We start from the raw sequence: 19889 nt of genomic DNA on the forward strand, positions 1-19889 counted from the left end.
ACAAAATATGCAGAGAATGTCAGCTATTGGTGCTTGGACTCAAGCAGTCTCCTGCCTGAAGTGATAACTAGGAAAGCCACCTCCAGAGTGGAAGGGCGAGGAGGGTTGGAGAAGTGATGCATGTAAATGTCATCTTGGTGTGTTGGCAGCGACTGGACCTGAAGACCAATGGAACGAGCAGGGTGGTTCCTTGATACTGGAAGGCTCTAGATGGAATTACTCACAGAATTCTTGTCAAACCTGTCACCTGAACGAGGATGCCTGGCATATAATAGATAAGGAAGAAAAAGAGACGATTGCCTTGGAGTTGCTCTTTTCAATCATTGAATAAAGCAGCTGCCACCCCTGAGAGTTAGAGTAATGATTTTGGCTTCTGGGGCTGAGAGTCCTCATAATAGTGTGGAATCAGAAAAAATATATGCCTTAAACTTTGATTATTTTAGTTATAAGATGACATAACCGCTTTGTGGAGAATTGCTGGCTCTGTATAGTAGAACAAATAAGAGAAAGTGTTTGTTCTTTGTAACTCCTCTGCAACTGCTTCGCTCACCGCGGCCTTGAAGATAGCAAAAAAGTATATACAAATCCGATTTCCAGGTGCAAGAAGGTTTGTGAACTAACCTCGCCTCCCCCATTAGTTCCCATCCTGATTACAGCAAAGAAATAATAAAGTAATATTATAGCCGCTTTTCATGCTAATTTCACTATATGATCACGTGAGTTGTAAGCAACTGTTAAAAAGTATATAAGCCTCCTGATTTTGCTCTTGGGGGGGACCCCTTCCAAGTGCTTGGGAAATCCATGTCACTTTGAAATCCCCCCTACAGCTGTAGTTTCTTTTAAATAAAAGCTTCTGCTGACCTGACCCAAAAGTATGCTGCGTGTGTTTCCACGACAATAGGATACTAGTTTCAAGACCTAGGAATCCTCAAGGCATTAAATGGATGGAACGTTTCTGTCAGCGTGGTTGCTGAAAAACTCCATGAGTCCGAATTCAGTGGAATTCAAAAGACCAAAAACTTTTAATTGAAGTATTCCAGAGTTTATTGCATTGATATTGGTCATGGTGGCTCAAATTTTTCACATACCCATTTCAGAGACTGTCCATTTGAAAAAGCACATGATTTTCAGGTAAAAAAAATTATCTCCATAGTAAGATTTTTCAAAACTGGCAAGGATCCTATTGTCTGTGCCATGAGAGACAACCACAGAGGGGTGCAGCTGCTAAATCTTGCCCTCTTCTTATGACAGCAAATCCCATGATACAAGGACAAGTCTACATACAACTCCCAAAAACTACTGCAGGAAGTCTGTACAACTACTGTCTTTCCCATGAAGAAGTCCTAAGATCAGCCCCATTCTGTCTTGTTTTGTTTTATCTTCTGCATTATGAGAAAAGGAAAGAAGATGTATAGCAGATCATTTTACCCTAGTTCAGAACGATTTTTCTTTGGTGAAGAGTAGTGTTTAGTCTTTCTTGCAGAATGAACACACCTGATGCTTGCAATTTGTGTTTATACTTTGTTCTGGTTTACCATTTGGTTCTGCCTTTGGGTCTTATGAACGTAAGATTCACTAGCACCGATTCAGTTAAGGTTGTTCGTCCTGAGGTAGCCAATGCCAAAGTTGTTGCCATTGTTCTTACGACCCCTCTGAATGACTTTCTCATTACACTTTGTCCATCAGTTATGTGGATGAGGCTATCCCAGGACTTGGAGCCTGTCTATCTTAACAGTGGGAAGTCTGCCATGTGGGAAAAGTATGGGTATTAGGGACATTGTGGAGCGGTGGGGAAATGTTACAGAAGGTAGTTTAACATAGATTTGTTTGGGAAGCAAACTGTAATCCATACAGAGAAAAAGAGAAAGAGAATTGTTGCCATGAGTCCTGATGGTAAAAAGCAAAAGCCACACACACAAGCTTTTGTAAAAAGTAGTAAATCCAATACTTGTTAGTTCCACCTTGCTGCCACTGTCAGTAAAAAGGAACTGAGGGTAGGCTGCAACTATTTCCTTTTGTCCTTGCATGGGTGTACGGGAAAGAAACGGGTACACACATGGCCCTGACTAGCACATATTCATGAGACACTGATCTCTCATACATGAGGTTTATGTGCACCTACAGTGGTATCTACATTGACATTTTAGCAGCAATTAATACCCAAGTCAGGCATTAATACCAGAATTTAAGAATAGCTGCATTTCTACAAAAAAGTTTTCAGTTTTCCTGTTACACATAATGCATAAGACCTAAAGGAAACTAATTAAATTATTTGCAGACAAAAACTAGTTTAGCTTTATTGAATTGTCCTATTCTTCCTGAAGAAAGAAAAAGTTGCACCTCTGCTAAATTTTTTTAATGGATAGAATTATATTGACAATACTGCAAATTAGGAATAGGCAAAAAGGCTGGTGATAATGCTAGACCTCCCCCCACCCCCCCAAAAAAAACACCAAAAACAAACACGAGCCACTTTCAGGCTCTATTTACACTACCAAAAAAAAACTTTATGCATTATAAACACAGCACAAAAATCTCAGTTAAATGAACGTTATTTCTGTGAAAAGAGAGGGGGGAAAAAAAAAGAGGAGAGAAGAAAACAATTGAACAATAGTTGAATGATGTGGTACAATCATATGGTAACTAACTGGGATTTTCTTCTGTGCATCTTATGATTATGTTAGAGAACAAAGTTTTATCCAGAAATTATATACGTTAATTGTTCAAAAGATGGTTCAAAAGACAAAAAAAAGCACTACTAAAATAGTAGTAGATCACTCTGGAAGGAAACCACTGTATTCAGAACAAAACCAAGTGTAGATTATGTCCCACCGGCTAGCTTTGAGGGAGGAGCACAATTCATGCTGTTAACTCCACTCTTTTGACTAGCTTGCAGTTGCCATGTCTTCCTTAGCGACCCAATTTGCTTCGTGTTCCAGCTAATGCAATTTTCATAGGTTTTTCTTTCCTGCATCTCTACCAACAAGTTACCAGGTCAGTTTTAGTAACCATAAACTTCACAAACTCCAAATGAATGATCAGGAAGTACCAGATACGTTTCTGATGTGAATAATGTTCTACACAACTAAATGACTGGCAGAGGGAAACCCTAAGTTCTAGTGATGGTAAAGGCATGCAGCTATAAAATTATCTCAATTCTTATTAATCTTTTTCTTCTTACTAGGCTCTGCTGCAATTTCAACTGTCTTCAGTTCTGACAAGCTAGTCTCCTACTGGAGCTACTGAGAGCACCCATATGTGGTCAGGTAAGCAACAGTTAATATATTTCACATCTTTTAAAGATTCTTTCATTATTATTTTATATCCTTTAAAGATACAAAATAAAAAGGAAGAACCTTTGGAGAAAATGTGCAATATATTAAAGACAATAGGACTTACCTGACCCTCTATGGGCCAGCTCCATGCTCCAACAGGGATCCAGGGTGGTTATGACAGCACAGCATGGTGCATGGTGGGGCATCTTATCAGAATGGGAACTGCCTGGCTGGAAGGGGAATGGATGTCACAAGATCTGAAAGAAAAATAAAGTATCCTTTTATATGTGTGCTCAACAACCTGATCTTTCCAGCTTGGTGAAAGAAGCAGACAGACAACCCATACTGGTAAAGTGCCTGGAGCTGGATATTGAACTTCATGGACAAATTTATTACTGTGAAAAAAGCTGCAGTATTTTTTAAACCAACCTATGAAACAGATTAGATTTAGTATATTCTTCTAAGAACTTCAAACAACATCAGAGGACTGATGATTAAAATCACTGAAAACATGTGTGTGTGTGATATTTTAGATCTATCCATCTATCTCCACACACACACACACACACACACACACACACACAATAAATTACTATGGGCCAGATTCCACCAGCTTTACTTGAGGTTTGAGGCATCTTTCTCCATTAGTCCCATCACAGTTCTCTTTTCTACACAGAAGGGGATTCCTGAAGAGGTTACAGTTATTGCCAAAGGACAAAACCCCCCCACTAAGTCTGAGGAAAATACCACTATCACAGAGAATAATTATGAAGCTTCCTAGTTCTACAGCATGCACAGCTCTTTCAGATTATACTTCTTTGGGAATCTTGACCCTCTAAGGGAGTAGAATACTTGGATCCTATCCTATCTAAGACTACACCAGATACATTATCAAGCATTCAGATAGCCCTTCCCCTCCTTTTTTTAAAAATCAGGATCCTATATGGCCCCTGGCACAGGTTACAGTTAATCATGTCTTAAGTATTTACCCAGTCACACATTAATGAAATTAAAGGAGAGATGAAACAAAGAATAAGCATGCGGCTAGGTTTGGGGCTCCCAGCCTCTAGTTACAATCATACCTCCTGCCATGCACATGGCATGGCAGAAAGCACAACTGTGATGACTGGGCATCAGATTCAATCACACCTTTAAATGCACATCTGCCAGGAGTGTATGCGACTTCCTCATAACAAACTATTCTCATATAATAAACTGTTTTAATTGAAATGAGCCAGATAAAAATTGATGCCTAATATCTAATGTTTTATATTCATAACAATTATGAGCCATTTGTTTTCAAGTGATGAATGAACTCTTTCAGCCCCCTTGCTGAGGAAAGTAGCAGCTAGGAGCATGCCTTCATACATTTGTGGCAGTTTCTCTCTCCCTTGTTTTCCCCTAGAACAAGGCTGAATGGAGAAAAGGACAAATTCTTTATAGGCTGTATATCAGGATTGCCATCCCAAGATTTTTTTTTTTTTTTTTTTTTTTACTGACAATCTACAAGGGTTTTTGTTTTTTTCAGACACGTTTTTAGTGTCAGTGCAATAGAATAAAATTCCTGGGTTGGCAGCCCTGTTCAACTGCAGCATGGGTGCTTCTGCCACCTAGGGGTCCCTTACCCCACACCCTGAAACCCCCGACTGCACCCCACCCCACACCATTCTGGTCCCTCAGCAGCACCCCCGCAATGTGACCCCAATTCCCATCCTGGCACAGCCCCTCACCTGCCACCTCTGCTTCCCTCCCAGCCCTGCAGCTCCATCCCAACTTCAAGGTACTATGGAAATTAGCCAACCAGAAATCTGACAGTTCACTGCAGGGCACCAAGCAAGCACTCCCATTTAGACATCAGGTGGTTCTGCTCCACTCTGTGCACCATTAATGCTAGAGTGTAGTTTTCATTCAGGTAGCAAATCTTCAAACAAGTGCAAGACTTCTTTTATTTATATATATATATATATATAGCCTCTGTAAAAATATTTTTTTTTAAACAGAATTTATGGACAGGCTGTTTTAGGCTGTTTTTTTATGGACTGTTCATAAATTTAGGGACAGTTGGCAACCGTGCTCCAATATGTTTAGCCTATTCTATGCAGTTCAGCAACTGGACAATGTAGAGATTGATAGATACAAAGGCTGCTACAGAAAGAAGAAACTAAGAAGAACCTACACTTATATACTGTATGGCTTACACTAATTACTGGGTTGCTTTGTTTTGCTGTTTTAAATCTACATTCATTTTCTTCTCGTTTCTTCAGACTGTAATATTTTTAAGCAAGGGTTCATTTTCTATTCATTGTTTATACATTACTTCTCATAATGTCTCAGATCCTGTTTGGAGACTTCAGGTGCTATTTCAAATACAATATATGTGCAGGCATTATAGCAAAGCCTTATATAAAATGCGGTGTTCCAGACATGCTGAACAGCTGGGAAAAATACCACAAGACCAAAATGCTGTAAATAGGGATGCTTAACTACTAATTTCAGTATGAATTCTGCTGGCTATGGGCAGATAAAAAAAACTGAACAAGACCTGCCATATGGCCCTCAAGAATTATTTTTATACAGTGAAGTGTTTCAATATTCAATTTTCTATTTTTATACTGCTCAGCAAGTGAAGGTAAATCTTTAAACTCCATGCCTGTCAAATCCAATAGATATCCAGAGCTTGGAAATCTATAATTAGCATCTACTGTAGATTTTCTGTCAAGGTTTAACATAGAATCACTGCAATATACTTAGCATGTTTTCAGTTGCACAGAATGGCTATGACTTTACTTAGAATCAACAAACATTCAAAAGGCCAGATGAAAACTAATTTTCAGTTATACAATTAAGAAGCAGTAGTATGTGTTTCATACGAGTACATTTGTTATTATAAAATGAATAAGCTTTGAGTAGAAGCACAGAAGTTATACCTACATTTATTTTGTAGTGAACCTATGAGCTGTCAGAAACAAGCACACCAAGAAAACCAAATACGACTAGGGCAACAAAATACACTGAATACGTGAACTGCATTTCCTGGGCTCCCCTATTAATGGTTTAAAAAAAAATGAAACTATGGTACAATTGTCTATTCAAATGAAGAAAAATGATATAGTCATCAGGAATGGCTACTCAGACAAGAAAATACAAAAGTAATACCATACACAAGAATGACGTATTTTAAAATAGGGTTATAATAAAAATCAAATTAGCAAGCAAGATCTGGAGAGAACTCCTAGCCAGTAACACAAAATGGTTAGAGTTAAGTTTTTAATTTAAAAAAAACAACAGTCCTTGTCTGTTTTATTTTTTGATGAACTGTACAGCTTGTTGCTCTCTCACCAAAATCAATAAAGTTGACTGCTACATTTTAAAGAAATTCTCAAAAAAATATTTTTTTAAATAAAAGCAGTCACACAGATGCACATACACATATATAAGACTAGCTTCATGCCCCCACAATGGTGCTCTGCAGGGCAAGTAGAGCAGTACTTAGGCATGGATCCTCAAAATTAGATTCTTCTATAGTTATATATGTATATTCATGTGTGAGCATGCGTGCGTTTTTATTTTTCAGAAAGAGGGGGAATTTTTTTTGAGAAGGTCTTCAAAATGTAACAATCCACTTTATTGATGGATCCTCAAATCAGATTCCTCTATAGCTTGGAAGCTCTACAGAAATTGACACACACAGACTTAGAAGAAGAGACTCATGCCAGTCAACAACTCCTTCCAGTTTGGAAATGTTGGCAAAGGATTTCAAGACAGTCATGTAGTCCCTTTGGCAGACAGTAATTATGGGAGACTAGAATTGATGGAAGATGAATCAGAAAAAAAATGGAGGAACACCCATAGCTATTTCAAATGTGAGAGCCAGGTCTCAGACACAATGGTCCACATTCCATATATATAGAATACAAAGTAAGGGGAATCTCAAAAACCCTTTCAGGATATTCTCCACACTGGAAAGACAACTACTCCTCTACTTCCAAAGGCTTACTTTGCCTTCCCAGTTTCTGTATCAAAGTTCAAAAAAATGTACATATCCCACATATAGTGTGGTTACAATTATAATAAGCATTAATGATTTGGAAGATGGGATTCATTAATGATCCATTAATTATTTGAATGATGAGACTACGTGTATGCTTAGCAAGTTGACTGAATTGCTGACACACTGCCCAGAGCGACCTGGACAGACAGGAATAGTGACCTGCAATCAATCAAATGGGATTCAAAAAGGTCAAGTACAAATTCCTGCATGTGGGATGGAATAACCACGTATATAAATACAGACTGGGGAATGGCCGATTAGGCTGCAGTACTGCAGAGAAGGACCTGCAGGTTATGATGGACCATACACAGGGCAACAAAAATGATTAAGGGCCTTGGAGGCAATGTTTATGAAGAAAGGCTGAAAGATCTAGGATTACTTAACCTAGAAGAAGAGATGATTGAGGGGGGATTTAATAGCAGTCTTCAAATACCTGATGGGCAGCTACAGATAGGATGCAGATGGACTTTTCTCTGTAGCTACAGACGACAGGACTACAAGCAACAGGTCTCAAGACGCAGCAGGGGAAATTTAGGTTGGAGATTAGGAGGAACTTTGACTATAAGAGTCAAAGCAAATCTCAAGCAAATCCCGGGACGTCATTCTCCCCTTGTACTCGGCCTTAGTGAGGCCGCAGCTGGAGTACTGCGTCCAGTTTTGGGCTCCACAATTCAAAAAGGATGTGGAGAAGCTTGAGAGAGTCCAGAGAAGAGCCACGCGCATGATCAGAGGTCAGGGAAGCAGACTCTACGATGACAGGCTGAGAGCCCTGGGGCTCTTTAGCCTGGAAAAGCGCAGGCTCAGGGGTGATCTGATGGCCACCTATAAGTTTATCAGGGGTGACCACCAGTATCTGGGGGAACGTTTGTTCACCAGAGCGCCCCAAGGGATGATGACTAGGTCGAATGGTCATAAACTACTACAAGACCGTTTCAGGCTGGACATAAGGAAGAATTTCTTTACTGTCTGAGCCCCCAAGGTCTGGAACAGCCTGCCACCGGAGGTGGTTCAAGCGCCTACATTGAACACCTTCAAGAGCAAACTGGATGCTTATCTTGCTGGGATCCTGTGACCCCAGCTGACTTCCTGCCCTTTGGGCAGGGGGCTGGACTCGATGATCTTCCGAGGTCCCTTCCAGCCCTAATGTCTATGAAATCTATGAAAGAGTGGTCAGGCACTGGAACAGGCTACCTAGAGAAGTTGTGGATTCTCCATGTTTGGAAACTTTCAAGAGCAGGTTAGCATCATGCTCCCGCCTTGGCCCTGGCCAGCATACACAGCTTCGCAGCAGAGCTGCCTTCCACCCACAGCTGGCTGGACATTATACTGGGCAGGTAAAAGTGGGTGGAAGGTTGATGGAAGCTGAACCCTGGGTGCTGAGACAGAAGCTGCCTGGCTGCAGCTTTCCCCACAACGCATCACAGCTTCCCTCACCTACCTGCTGCCCAGAGCAGAACAGCAAAGGTAAGGGGAGAAGTTGCAGGGAAGGGGCAGAACCAAGCAGTACCCAGGCAGCTGCAGCTGCACTGGGAGCAGCCCTGCTGGAAGCTGTGCACAATGGCCAGAGCTGGGACCATATGGCAGGCACAGGTGGGAGTGCAGCACAGGCAACCACAGACTTGATGTAATCAATGGCGAGTGCCTGCCCATAGGCCAGATCCAAAGTTAGTGGGCTAGATCCAGCCCATAGACCATATTCTGCCCACCCCAGTTTTATAAGGTTCCTTCCAGACGCACTTTCCTACGACACTATAATAAACTGGATATTGGATTGGAGAGGCAGCCTCAAATAAGGGGAATCTCAAATCAAGCCCCATACAAACCACCACATTCTCTTCATCTTGTCTCTGATTTTCCACATCAATCAGTTCCTTAAGAAAATTACTTCTGCTTACTATGTACTAAGGAGCCAGGCAACAATGGGATAATATGGTTTTTAAGAAGATGCACAGAAAAAAAAATTATGAAGATAATCAAATGACTGAACTATTGAAACCTATGCAACAAGATTAAAGTGAGGCTTTATTCTTACTGTAATCATACACACAAATGCTTTCTTTTACTGAAAGCTAAAAATACTTAAATGAGTATCATTACCATCACCTTGAATACCCGACACAAAATCAGCTACTATGCAACAGCAACCCAAATCAGCCGACCTTAAGTTACTTTCTAACAAAGGGCATTTAAAAAACAAACAAACCACACAAGAAAATATAATTCGTCTGTTGTTCTCTCCTTGAACGTTAAATTATGAGTTTCATCTGAGAGTGCTAGAATCTGAGATTATCATTTGCATTACAGTAGCACCTTATATCCTGTCTGGACATGCCCTTATTGCGTTATTTTCTGTCTATAATTAATCAATGAATTACAAACACATTTCTGAGATAGCAAAGGCCAAATTTTTTAATCACAACATGAGCAGCCAACAGCCATATCTACCTACAAGAAGACAAGCACTTTATATTGAGCAGCAAAAATAATTTTCCAGAGCACTATCAAAGATTTCTACTATACCTCAATTCTCCAAGGACACACATTTAAACATTCTTCTGATAAGCAAATAGTTACCTGTAAAACAACTTATATGGCAGGTGAAGTGAGTGACAAGAGTCAGCTTTCATTGTTTGCAAGCTCCATGGTCCGTCCCACTGTGCTTTTCCCCACAGGGAATTAAACACCAAAATTCAACATCCTGGCTTGAAGTGTACCAGTTAGACAACCTTGGAGTATAAACAATGAAAGCCAACCCTTGACAACTGCCTTTCATTTGTTTTATTCATTCTCTGCTAGGCAAATAGTTCTTATGGGTGGAACAAAGATTACAGTATGTGTATGTCTCAGGAAATAAGATGACAGAAGGAATGAAGAGAGTAAGCTTCAGGGTGACTCTTTGATACGAGGTTTCTTGGCTGTACTCATGAGTAGACTAATCCAACCTACTGCAAATTAAAGGCACATCTTGTCATTTTCAAGAGACATACCCATGAAAATTTAGCAGCAGAAGCATAAATGAGGATAATCTTACCTACAATAGAATAAAAATACTGAATTCTCACTGAAATTCTATTATTTCTATAGAGAATAAAATACAAATGGCAATTGTTAGACAAATAGCTTAAATACTCACCACCATATTATAGGCATCTGGAACTTCAATTTCAAACTGAAATTTTCCACCTTGGTAATAACCCTCATCTAACAAAGAAGAACACAAAACAATGGAATTAAATTAAAAAAAAAAGGCAGCAGCAAATACAATGTACTTTGTTATTACATAGATTATCATGTGATTTGATCACTGATGTTATATTGTCAAGCACTACGTTTATCTTATCTTTTACTCAGGAGAAGAGAGAGAAATATGGGCACAATGGTAAGTCTCCTAATTCTGCTGTTAGGTCAGGGATATGACACCACAATTAATCAAAACGCAAGAGTATGGATTTAGAAAAAGTCTGCTTGTGCACAAAGCTAGAGATGGATGTGATGAGGCAGGAAGGAAGAAAAGAGTCTCTCCTTCACATACTTCTTTGGGTTAAAAAGCTGGCATCAAATCAGAAATAACACAAGCACAATCAACTCTTGGAAGAAACAGGAGAGGAAGCCGGACCAATTCCGTTTGTTGCAAAAGAGCTGTGAACTGAACACAACCTATTATTTGCAGAAAATGGCATTCCCTTTCTCGTCTCAAGAGTAGGTTCTAAAACCACTGAAAGCTATGGGAAATCTAACCCGAAGTTTAACCTTATTTACTAGCACATTGTTATTCTACTCTTAACCAAGGCTTGTTGCGTGCGCGCGCGCACGCACGCACGCACGCGTGTTACTCTCCTCTCCACCAACGTGTGGTGCGCGCGCGCGCGCGCGCACGCACACGCACGCACACACACACACACACACACACACACACACACACACACACTTACTTTATTTTAAACTCTGTACATTTCCCAGCTGAGCCCCATGCATACCTAGAAGAGGCAGCACATTAGTTGGACCTGGCTTGCCTGATGTCTATAAAGATCAGGTGCTTTAGTAGGGCTTTTTGGGTGCTTTTATCTAATAGCTGACAAAATCAGCTTTAGCTAAAAACACCAAAAAGCCCTTCTGAAACGCCCAATTTACACAGATGCTGCAGAGGTGGTTTGAAGTAACACACTGCTTCTTCAGGTAAAGTACAGTTGGTTTGCTTGTTTTTTAATGTCTTCAAGCAGCCCAAAACTCCAGTTAAGAAAATACAGTGTACTCTACTTTTATGCATCCTGGATAAGTGCACAATTCATTTACTGCATGACTTAATGGCAGCTCCAATTCTTTACCTATTACTACCATTTAATAAAAGCTAGTATTTGCATAGGCAGCAAATACATTTAATGGTTAGGTGCATAGGAATTCCTTGGGACCAGAACAACATCACAGTGCTATAAACAATGCATGTCAGTACTGTGGTATCAGCAGCCCCAAACTGAACTAATTCCCTTCATTTTCAGGGTTTCTAACAGTTTGAGAGTTGCTAGCTGAAGCCTTAAATACAATGCAAGCTAGTCAGTTTCTGGACTTGCTAAAACTACAGCAATGTGTACTCAATGAGTACTGATTATTTAAGCTTATTGTATTCTGGGTAAGTGCAGAACCTTAGTTAAAGGCAAAATTAAAGGCAAACCTCCAAAAATTAGATTCTATGCCTGGAAAATTATATGGTAAATTTTATAAATGTGTTATATAGAATGTAATTATTGGGGGGGGGGGGGTTCATCTTATATTCAAGAACATAGGGTAACTCCATGCTCTATACCAGCTGTGATACTTGGGTATATTTCAAAGATTTATATCTACACATCCTGAATAGCCATGTAGCACAGGAAAGAATTGCACTATAGAAGCAGTCTCAGATTAAAAAAAAACTAATAATAATTACTGACTTTAAAAAGCCAAGCTGAATTCAATTGTGGTCTACAGTTTAAAAATTGTAACACTAACCTTTTGGAAGGTACTCTTTTAATAGTTCAACTAAAAAATGGCAATATCAAGGCATGTCAAAGCAAATAACCACCTCAATTAAATCTAAGACAGATGAGGAAGACTGGCTCTTTCCTCCAGAAGATACATATTTTTATGCAATATTGCTGAGCTGTTAGAATGAGAGGTGCCTCAGACTGACATCTCATGCCACTTTGAGCTTGGACAATTCTGGGGGGAAATACTAAATCAACTCTGCTGTTGTCAGTTTAAAAACCCCCAAAAACAGTGATTGTTTGGGTCCTAAAAACACAAATCAGTTTGGTGGTTCTTTTATTCTTGTTTTACAATTTAAAAAACTTAAGTTTTTTCCCAATTTTTATTATGTTCACATGTTCAGGTGTTTATCTCAGGCAGCAATCAATCAATCTCAAGATTCTGAAACTGAATTATGTACAACTGAAAATAGACATTTATTCTGATCAGATTTTAAGTGCCAGCACTTCAGCTGTACAACTATAGATATGTTAACAAAATGCTAATTAAAAAAAATATTTAAAAAAAAAAATCACTCCTCTTTTTTGGTAGTTTTGTTACCGAGATAAAGTTAATACAAAGAATACCATGACCATTTCATGGACCATCTCTCAACAACAGAGCCTTTGTTCAGCTCAATTTAGTTACACATATAATCTATTAGGATACTTTGGATTTGAGAGAGAGAAAAAAGAAAGCTATCGTTGTTTTACATATACGACATCAACTTTTCATATGGTCACCAATATGAAATTTAAACTGAAATCTTACATAATATTATGAAAAAGCACTTATTAAGCTCAAGGACAAAAGTTAGTACAGATCAAAAGATATGATGACCTTCATATGTATTTGGTTAATACTCTCTCTACACATAATCAGTTTCTAATACGACATTTCAGCCACAGGTTTAATACATTTAATCTTTATCATAATTTGGGTATAATGAAAGGATAGTCTCTAAATGTTCCAATCTAAGAAAAAACCCCATGAATTAACTATTTCACTGAAGAGGGGCAATAGCTCTACTGTCAGTTAGGTGTTATTTGGTCTTTGCTAATAAACAACAGTGACATCTAGTGTCTGCTTGGTATCAATACCACAGGTTACACTGGTAATCATTTAAACCATATAGGACTACAAACATATATAAAACGTGTTTCCTGTGCTGGTCAGCCTGTTGTTTACAGGCAACAGATTAATGTCGTCAGAGATACATTTTTAAAAGCCTGGTGTAAATGAGAAAAAACAAAACACAAACCTAGAACCAGAAGGAAGAGGCTAGTATTTCAACATAAATGATGTTAGACACGAACTTCAGCACAATGTGACATATTTTAGCTGTAACACATTTTCATTTAGACTTTTATAAATTCTCAGATACAGGCAAAACTTCAGCAGAAGCTGTATCAAGCCCTTAACTGGCTAGTCTTCTGTACAGATGCACCCAAAAGCTATATGTGATGTACACAGCTTTGTGTATATACAACTACAAAATTTAAACAGCAAAACCTCAAGTTGCATTAACTGCTATGAAATTTATTGGAAAATAAATTTTGCAAGCAAATAGATCATTAACAAAAAATAAACAGTTTTCAACATGAGAATTATATTTGATTAATTCATTTGGGATTTATATCACAATGTTCTAGCAAAGGTTTTTATAGTAATTTGTTTTTAAAAAAATAGCATTTGCTGCAGAAGACCCAAACACCACACTTAAATACTTGAAAAGCAAGATATTATCCTTTATTATGCACATTCTGACGTGTCAATTTATGACTGCTACTGTATTATTAAATGTGTCAGCTATTCAACTCTCCATGAATTATTTTTTTTAATTAACTTTGACAGATCTGCAACAATATATGGGTGCTCATAAAACACAGCTTACAACATATGTCAAAAATAAAATCACTACTGAAAATAGCTTGAGTTGCACCTGAACAATTAAAATAAAATACTTAAACTGAAACTAAATCAAATTTAGCCCAACAAAATTCATAAATGAGATCTCTACATCTTTCTACTCTGTTGCTATTCCTGATTTAACAAGATTCTAGAGCTCCAAACAAATAGTAAAGGCTTCCCAAATGCTTTCTTTTTCATGCATATCAGACACCAGACAGCCCATACTTTTGATAAAAACACTGCCAGTATAAATAAATCCATTAATGTTTCATATTTAAGAAGTATTTTAAAAGATTACCTGGGATTACAGTTAACTGAAAGTAATGGAGTTTGTTTGGGTCAGGAAAATTCACTTTACATGTACCTGCAAAGCAAAAGAAGAATTTGCATCAAAACAACTGTCTTTCAAACTTTCAAGGCTGAAACATACATCCTTGTCAAGTCTTCTGATATACTTCACCAAGCAATATCTACATTCTAGTCAGCTTACTTGCTAATTTCTCCCCATCATCTGCAAATTTCCTTCCTAAAGAGCATTCACCAAAAACTATTTGTCATCCACAATTCTGGTGCTGTTTTTGCTCTTGAAAGAAATATGGGATGTACTAGTAAAATGAAATAAAGTCATACTAAATAATTAATTTCACTCCACATAGAAAGCACCAAATATAACTGCTGATGAAATAAGAAAAATGTAGAAAGATAAAAACATAGAACTATTAGGGTTTTCTTCCAAATTGTAAGGGTGATAGCTCCAAACTTTTTTCAAATTCTAAGCATTTCTTAACTGAAGGTAAAATATAATTTATTAAATGAAAGTAAAGTGTGAATGGTCAACCTGAAACAAACAAGTTACCTCTCTGAGCACAGTACTGAGTTTGTGATAGTAGCCAGTATCTGATGTTTTAAGATGATAGAGAGACCAAGAGCGAATCTGCCAAGTTACTCAAACTTCAGAAGGACTAAATTTCCTCCCAACTCTAGGAAGTTATCAGATTAATACTATGAATCACAATAACAAAAGCTTAAAGTCTAGTTACAATTCCTATCAAAATAAAAACAACACTTGAAGGAAAAGCAATTCAACTGCCTGGGAAGAGTAGGAATAATTCCTAGGCAAGTGGAGGCAGAAGGATGAATGCCAATTTTATACAGAATTTCAAACTTTAAAGTGCATTTTTTAGAAGTGAACAAGTTTCTAGGGTTCTCTAAACACTATAATAGGCCATATACTATGTGACCCTAAAACAGTACTGTTCTGTTTTCTCATTATAGAAAGCTTTATAATATAAAAGCAAGATCTAACTCTACCTATCAGAGGGGTACACCAAAATTAAACTTCCTTTACGAAACGTATAGAAATTGGATGGGACAATAATTCAGTCTGAAAATTCTTACCTTGTTTTGCATTTGCAACTAAATTGCATTTAAAAACCATCCCTAGTAACACATTTTGTATCACAGAGCAAATCAGATTCTAAGTATATAGACATGCAAGTTAGTTCCAGGTAAACTAAAGCTGTAAATTTACAGCATGTCAGCTACTGTGGTAGTTACCTATGTGCATGCTTTTACCTTGTGTCAAGTGCAAAGCAGCTTACTTTTTTCAATGCAGATGAGGTTAGCTTTATCACCAGGTACAAACATATATACAGTTATCACAGAGTAGCTCAGATGTTGTAACTGCAGGCCGTAACTTATCTTGTGGCAACTTGTTTATGTCTCTATACCTCAAGACTTAAGTGCTGGAAACCACACAATATCTTATTAATTTAAGATACTGTTATACAGAGGAGAGTCTTAGCATAATGACTGCTTGGTGACACAGCAGTTTGTAGACAATGGTACTGCATTTGAAGTGGGAACAACTTATTAATTGTAGTCTATGACAAATCATGGTTACTATACTTTCACAATCATTAAAAGAAGCTGTTTACACCTGCAAGGTGCAATAATGACGAGCTATACAGAGAATGCACCTACTGAAACATAGTATTTCAGCTGTCTTAGCAAACCTATTTCCATAACTATGTCCAGCCATGGGAGTACAATGAGCTCATAACTAACTCCAACATCTATCACGACAATTCAACTCACAGAAAATTACCATAACAATTAGAAGTTCTCCCTCTAAAGCCATTCTTAAAGCATCTAAAAAAAATCTTTTAAAATTATCTAAATTTCAGCTACAGTTTCTTAGTGCCTTTAAAGAAATAGAACTCCTCTCCTCACAAAAGAAATGCTTTTGTATGTAAATTTCTTTTTGAAGGTAAGGAAGCTGAAATTCTGCATTGGAAGCCTGTGCACTTTAATTTGTCAAAGAGCCTATCACCATATACCACAACACAGGCTTGCAGGGATTACTTTAATATGACCACCCGATTTCTTTCAAACAACTTTTGACAGGCTATCATTCCATATCAATGGTAACTGTGTAGTTTTCAAACATGATCAGAAGGGTGCCTAGTCAATATATACAAATTTAACAGAGAAATCTTGTATGCAAGCACATAACTTGTTTCCTATTGAAAAGAGATATGCAAAATATAGTTCCTACACATACTTCTAACAGGTGATATATAAAAAGCTTTAATATCTGTCTTAATAGATTCTAGGTGCACAGAGCATTTAATGGGGCAAATATTCTCTTAGTAAAGTCTGTGCTTGAAAGGTAAGAGAATGATTTTTTTTGTTAAAATAGCATATTAAAAATTTAACTCATCTATTTATGTTCATATATATGATAAAAATCACATGAATTGTATTGAACACCTTAGCTTATATCCTTGCAAACATGAAGCTACAAAGATTTTTAACAATAATGGGAAAAAAGGAAAGACCAAGAAAATTTGGGGAAACAAAATTTGAGAAACTTTCAACTCTAGATCCCAAATTAAAGACCATCAAAAGCCATTAGCATGAATCTGCTGGTTGGCTCTTTGCTAGCCAGTGCAAAATGAAATGGTGGTCTTAGTTCAGCAGCCACAACTGTACAGAATAACAGCTCCTGGTAGCATCCTGAGTGGCAGTAGGGGCAGCCTTGGGGGGTGGGGGTTTGGAAATGGCTGAGGGGCAGAGAATAGCTACCACAGCTACCAGCAGTACAGCAGCTAGTGCTGCCCTGAGCATCATGGCTGTCCCAGGGACTGAGCTGACCCCTCTGACAGACCTTTTTTTGTGCAGCCTGTAGAGAGATGGAGGTCCATGGCACATGTCCATTTAACAGTACAATGGGATCTGATCCCCAATCCTAACAACCATGCCATCCAGCAAGGGGAGGTATGAAGGACCCCTCCCCCACAATGGGGACTACCCTTCCAGGAGCCTCCAATCCCCTGCCGGAGATGCCAAGTATAGGGTTTAAAATCCCTGGCAAGGAAGCTGCCTCAGACCACTCTTTAAAGCTAGTGCCAAGAGTCAAAGACTGCAAAGCCTCTTACCACTCTGAGTTTAAGCACCTAAAGGTTTTAAAGAATGCCCCTGCAGGTGAGCTCTTTAAAGCTCCCCATATACCAGGCTCCCAGTTGTAGGCCTGCTTTTTAAAGGTCTGGAGCACAGTGAGCCCGACATTAAGACGCTGTTCCCCAATTGTCCAGGTCACAGCACCCTCTCCCACCTCCCCACCATCTACCTCCAGGGATCAGGAAGGGGCACCATATCCAGAACCTGGTGCTGCCACCAGCCCAATCCTGCTGATCAGATAGAGAAGCGCTGTGTCCTGGACCCCAAAGCTTCCCCATACCATATTCCTATGCTCAGTTGAGCACTAGGATCTGTCCGAGGTCAACCCTGACACATCACATGTTAAATTTAAGATGCAATACAGACAACCCACAAAGCTGTTACGCATTGTATGTGGAATATCTTTGTGGTACATTTGCTAATTATTACTCTATAAATTGTGGCTTTAATATGTGGCTGGGTTATTATTTATGGTGTGGTTAATACCTTAAATCCTAAATATAATATGTGCCAGGGACCTTAAGAACAGATGAATAGGGAGACTATGTTTCTTTCATCCCCAGGAGTAGTTTTTGATGGTTACAGAGGAAGCACACACTGGCCAAAGGGCATTATAAAAATTTGCACTGCACCTGTCCTCTCCAAATCTTGTGGTCATTTCTCAAGTCTGTCAAACTGGCAACTCTTACTTTTGTCTGAGAAATTAAAACATACTAAGCTCTCTGGAAATATAGGTCCACTTGTGATACAAGAATATTTCTTTAGCTCAAATCCACATCTACAATCAAAACATTCTTTAAACAAAGAAATCAAAATGTCATCCAGAGTATTGAAATCAGAGCAAGTTAAATGGACTAGCTAATATTACTAATGATGATTTTTTACTACGTACTAAAACAATTAAGTCTTTTATTTTGACACTGAAATGTATTTGGTGGCTAAAAAGACTTATTTCACAATCAGGCATATGAATATGAATAAGACATTCAATATTATCCTGAATTAGGTGCACAGTGGGAATGGGAGAGGATCATTATATTTGATTCCAAATTGAAATACCAAAGTGATATTTTGTGATGTACATTACTACTTGTTATTTATTTAAAACTAAGCAGTATTTAAGTTGAATAATCACCAAAGTATATGAGCTCTCCACACTGTAAGGCAATGCCAAGTGCAATTGCCAGATATGACCATTTTCAAGAGGCCTGAGCCACAGACAGTGGCTAAGACACAGGCGCCTCAGAAGCCTCCAAGTGACCGAAGCATGAAGCCTTGCAGATGAAACAGATGGCTTAGTTAACATAGCAAAGGGAATCCATCTGTATGCCTCCTTAGACACCACACAGAACACAAGGTAAAAAGGCCTTTGGAAAAACAAAGCAACCTTGTCAACCCATAAACAGGCCAGAGTTAAAACAGCATTCCAGGATAAGAGGGAAGAAACATAAGGAAGCCTCCCTTTTGTTTTCTCAAGGGTATAAATCTTAACTAATTGACACTTTGTGAAACAAAGATATTTAAATAAAACCAAATCAGGGATGAAGTATTAAAATGTTGAAATTATTCTTACCAACCATGCATAAATACTAGACATTGGGGGTGGGGGAATTTGGAGACCCCTACAAGACACCCACAGAACCACTGGGAGAATCCCCTGCTGATGGAGACTAAGAGCCTGACCAGCTTCACTTCATGGTAGTCAAGACCTGTCCCGTAAGATTATGCTCTGCTATTAATCTTGCTCGGTCAATTAATAACAAAAACTTCTCACATTGGTTGGAATGACCCAAGGGTCTGTGAGTTTTTCACCCATCTACCCCATTTAAAGTTTCTTAATGACAGAGACATGGACAAGAACCCAGACACTGAAATCAGACCAAGCCATGTGTTAGGAGGGTTTTTTCGTGGTTTCTATTGCTGTTGTTATTTTTATAGAATTCATTACTAGTCAACTTGCAAAATGTTTTCATGTTAGAAAAGTGTTTTCATTAAAGGTTGAACACAGTCTTGCACAAAATAAAAGTTACCTGCGATATTTATGTAAGAACAAAACTAAACAGGGCAAGTCTAACAGACCAGTATCAGCAGGCTCTCTTTTTTTCATTGCCCATCCTTGTCCTCTTTCCCACTTTCACCTTCCCTTTTAATTTGCAAAAATAAATAAATAAATAAATAAAATTATATAT

The 19889-nt window shown here is 38.3% G+C and overlaps 1 protein-coding gene across 2 annotated transcripts in view; it reads right to left on the reverse strand.

Annotated features, from left to right (window-relative positions):
- UBE2F (ubiquitin conjugating enzyme E2 F (putative)) overlaps window positions 1-19889 on the reverse strand; it is a 43704-nt gene that overhangs the window by 1679 nt on the left and 22136 nt on the right. For both annotated transcript variants that reach the window (XM_014519204.2, XM_025202247.1), the window contains 2 exons: window positions 14537-14602; window positions 10460-10527 (listed from right to left, as the gene is read on the reverse strand). In XM_014519204.2, the coding sequence (XP_014374690.1) occupies window positions 10460-10527; window positions 14537-14602 (134 nt within the window). The remainder of the gene's footprint in view (window positions 1-10459; window positions 10528-14536; window positions 14603-19889) is intronic.

This window comes from Alligator sinensis, unplaced genomic scaffold (genome assembly GCF_000455745.1).
Source record: "Alligator sinensis unplaced genomic scaffold, ASM45574v1 scaffold566_1, whole genome shotgun sequence".
Classification (NCBI taxonomy): Eukaryota; Metazoa; Chordata; order Crocodylia; family Alligatoridae; genus Alligator; species Alligator sinensis.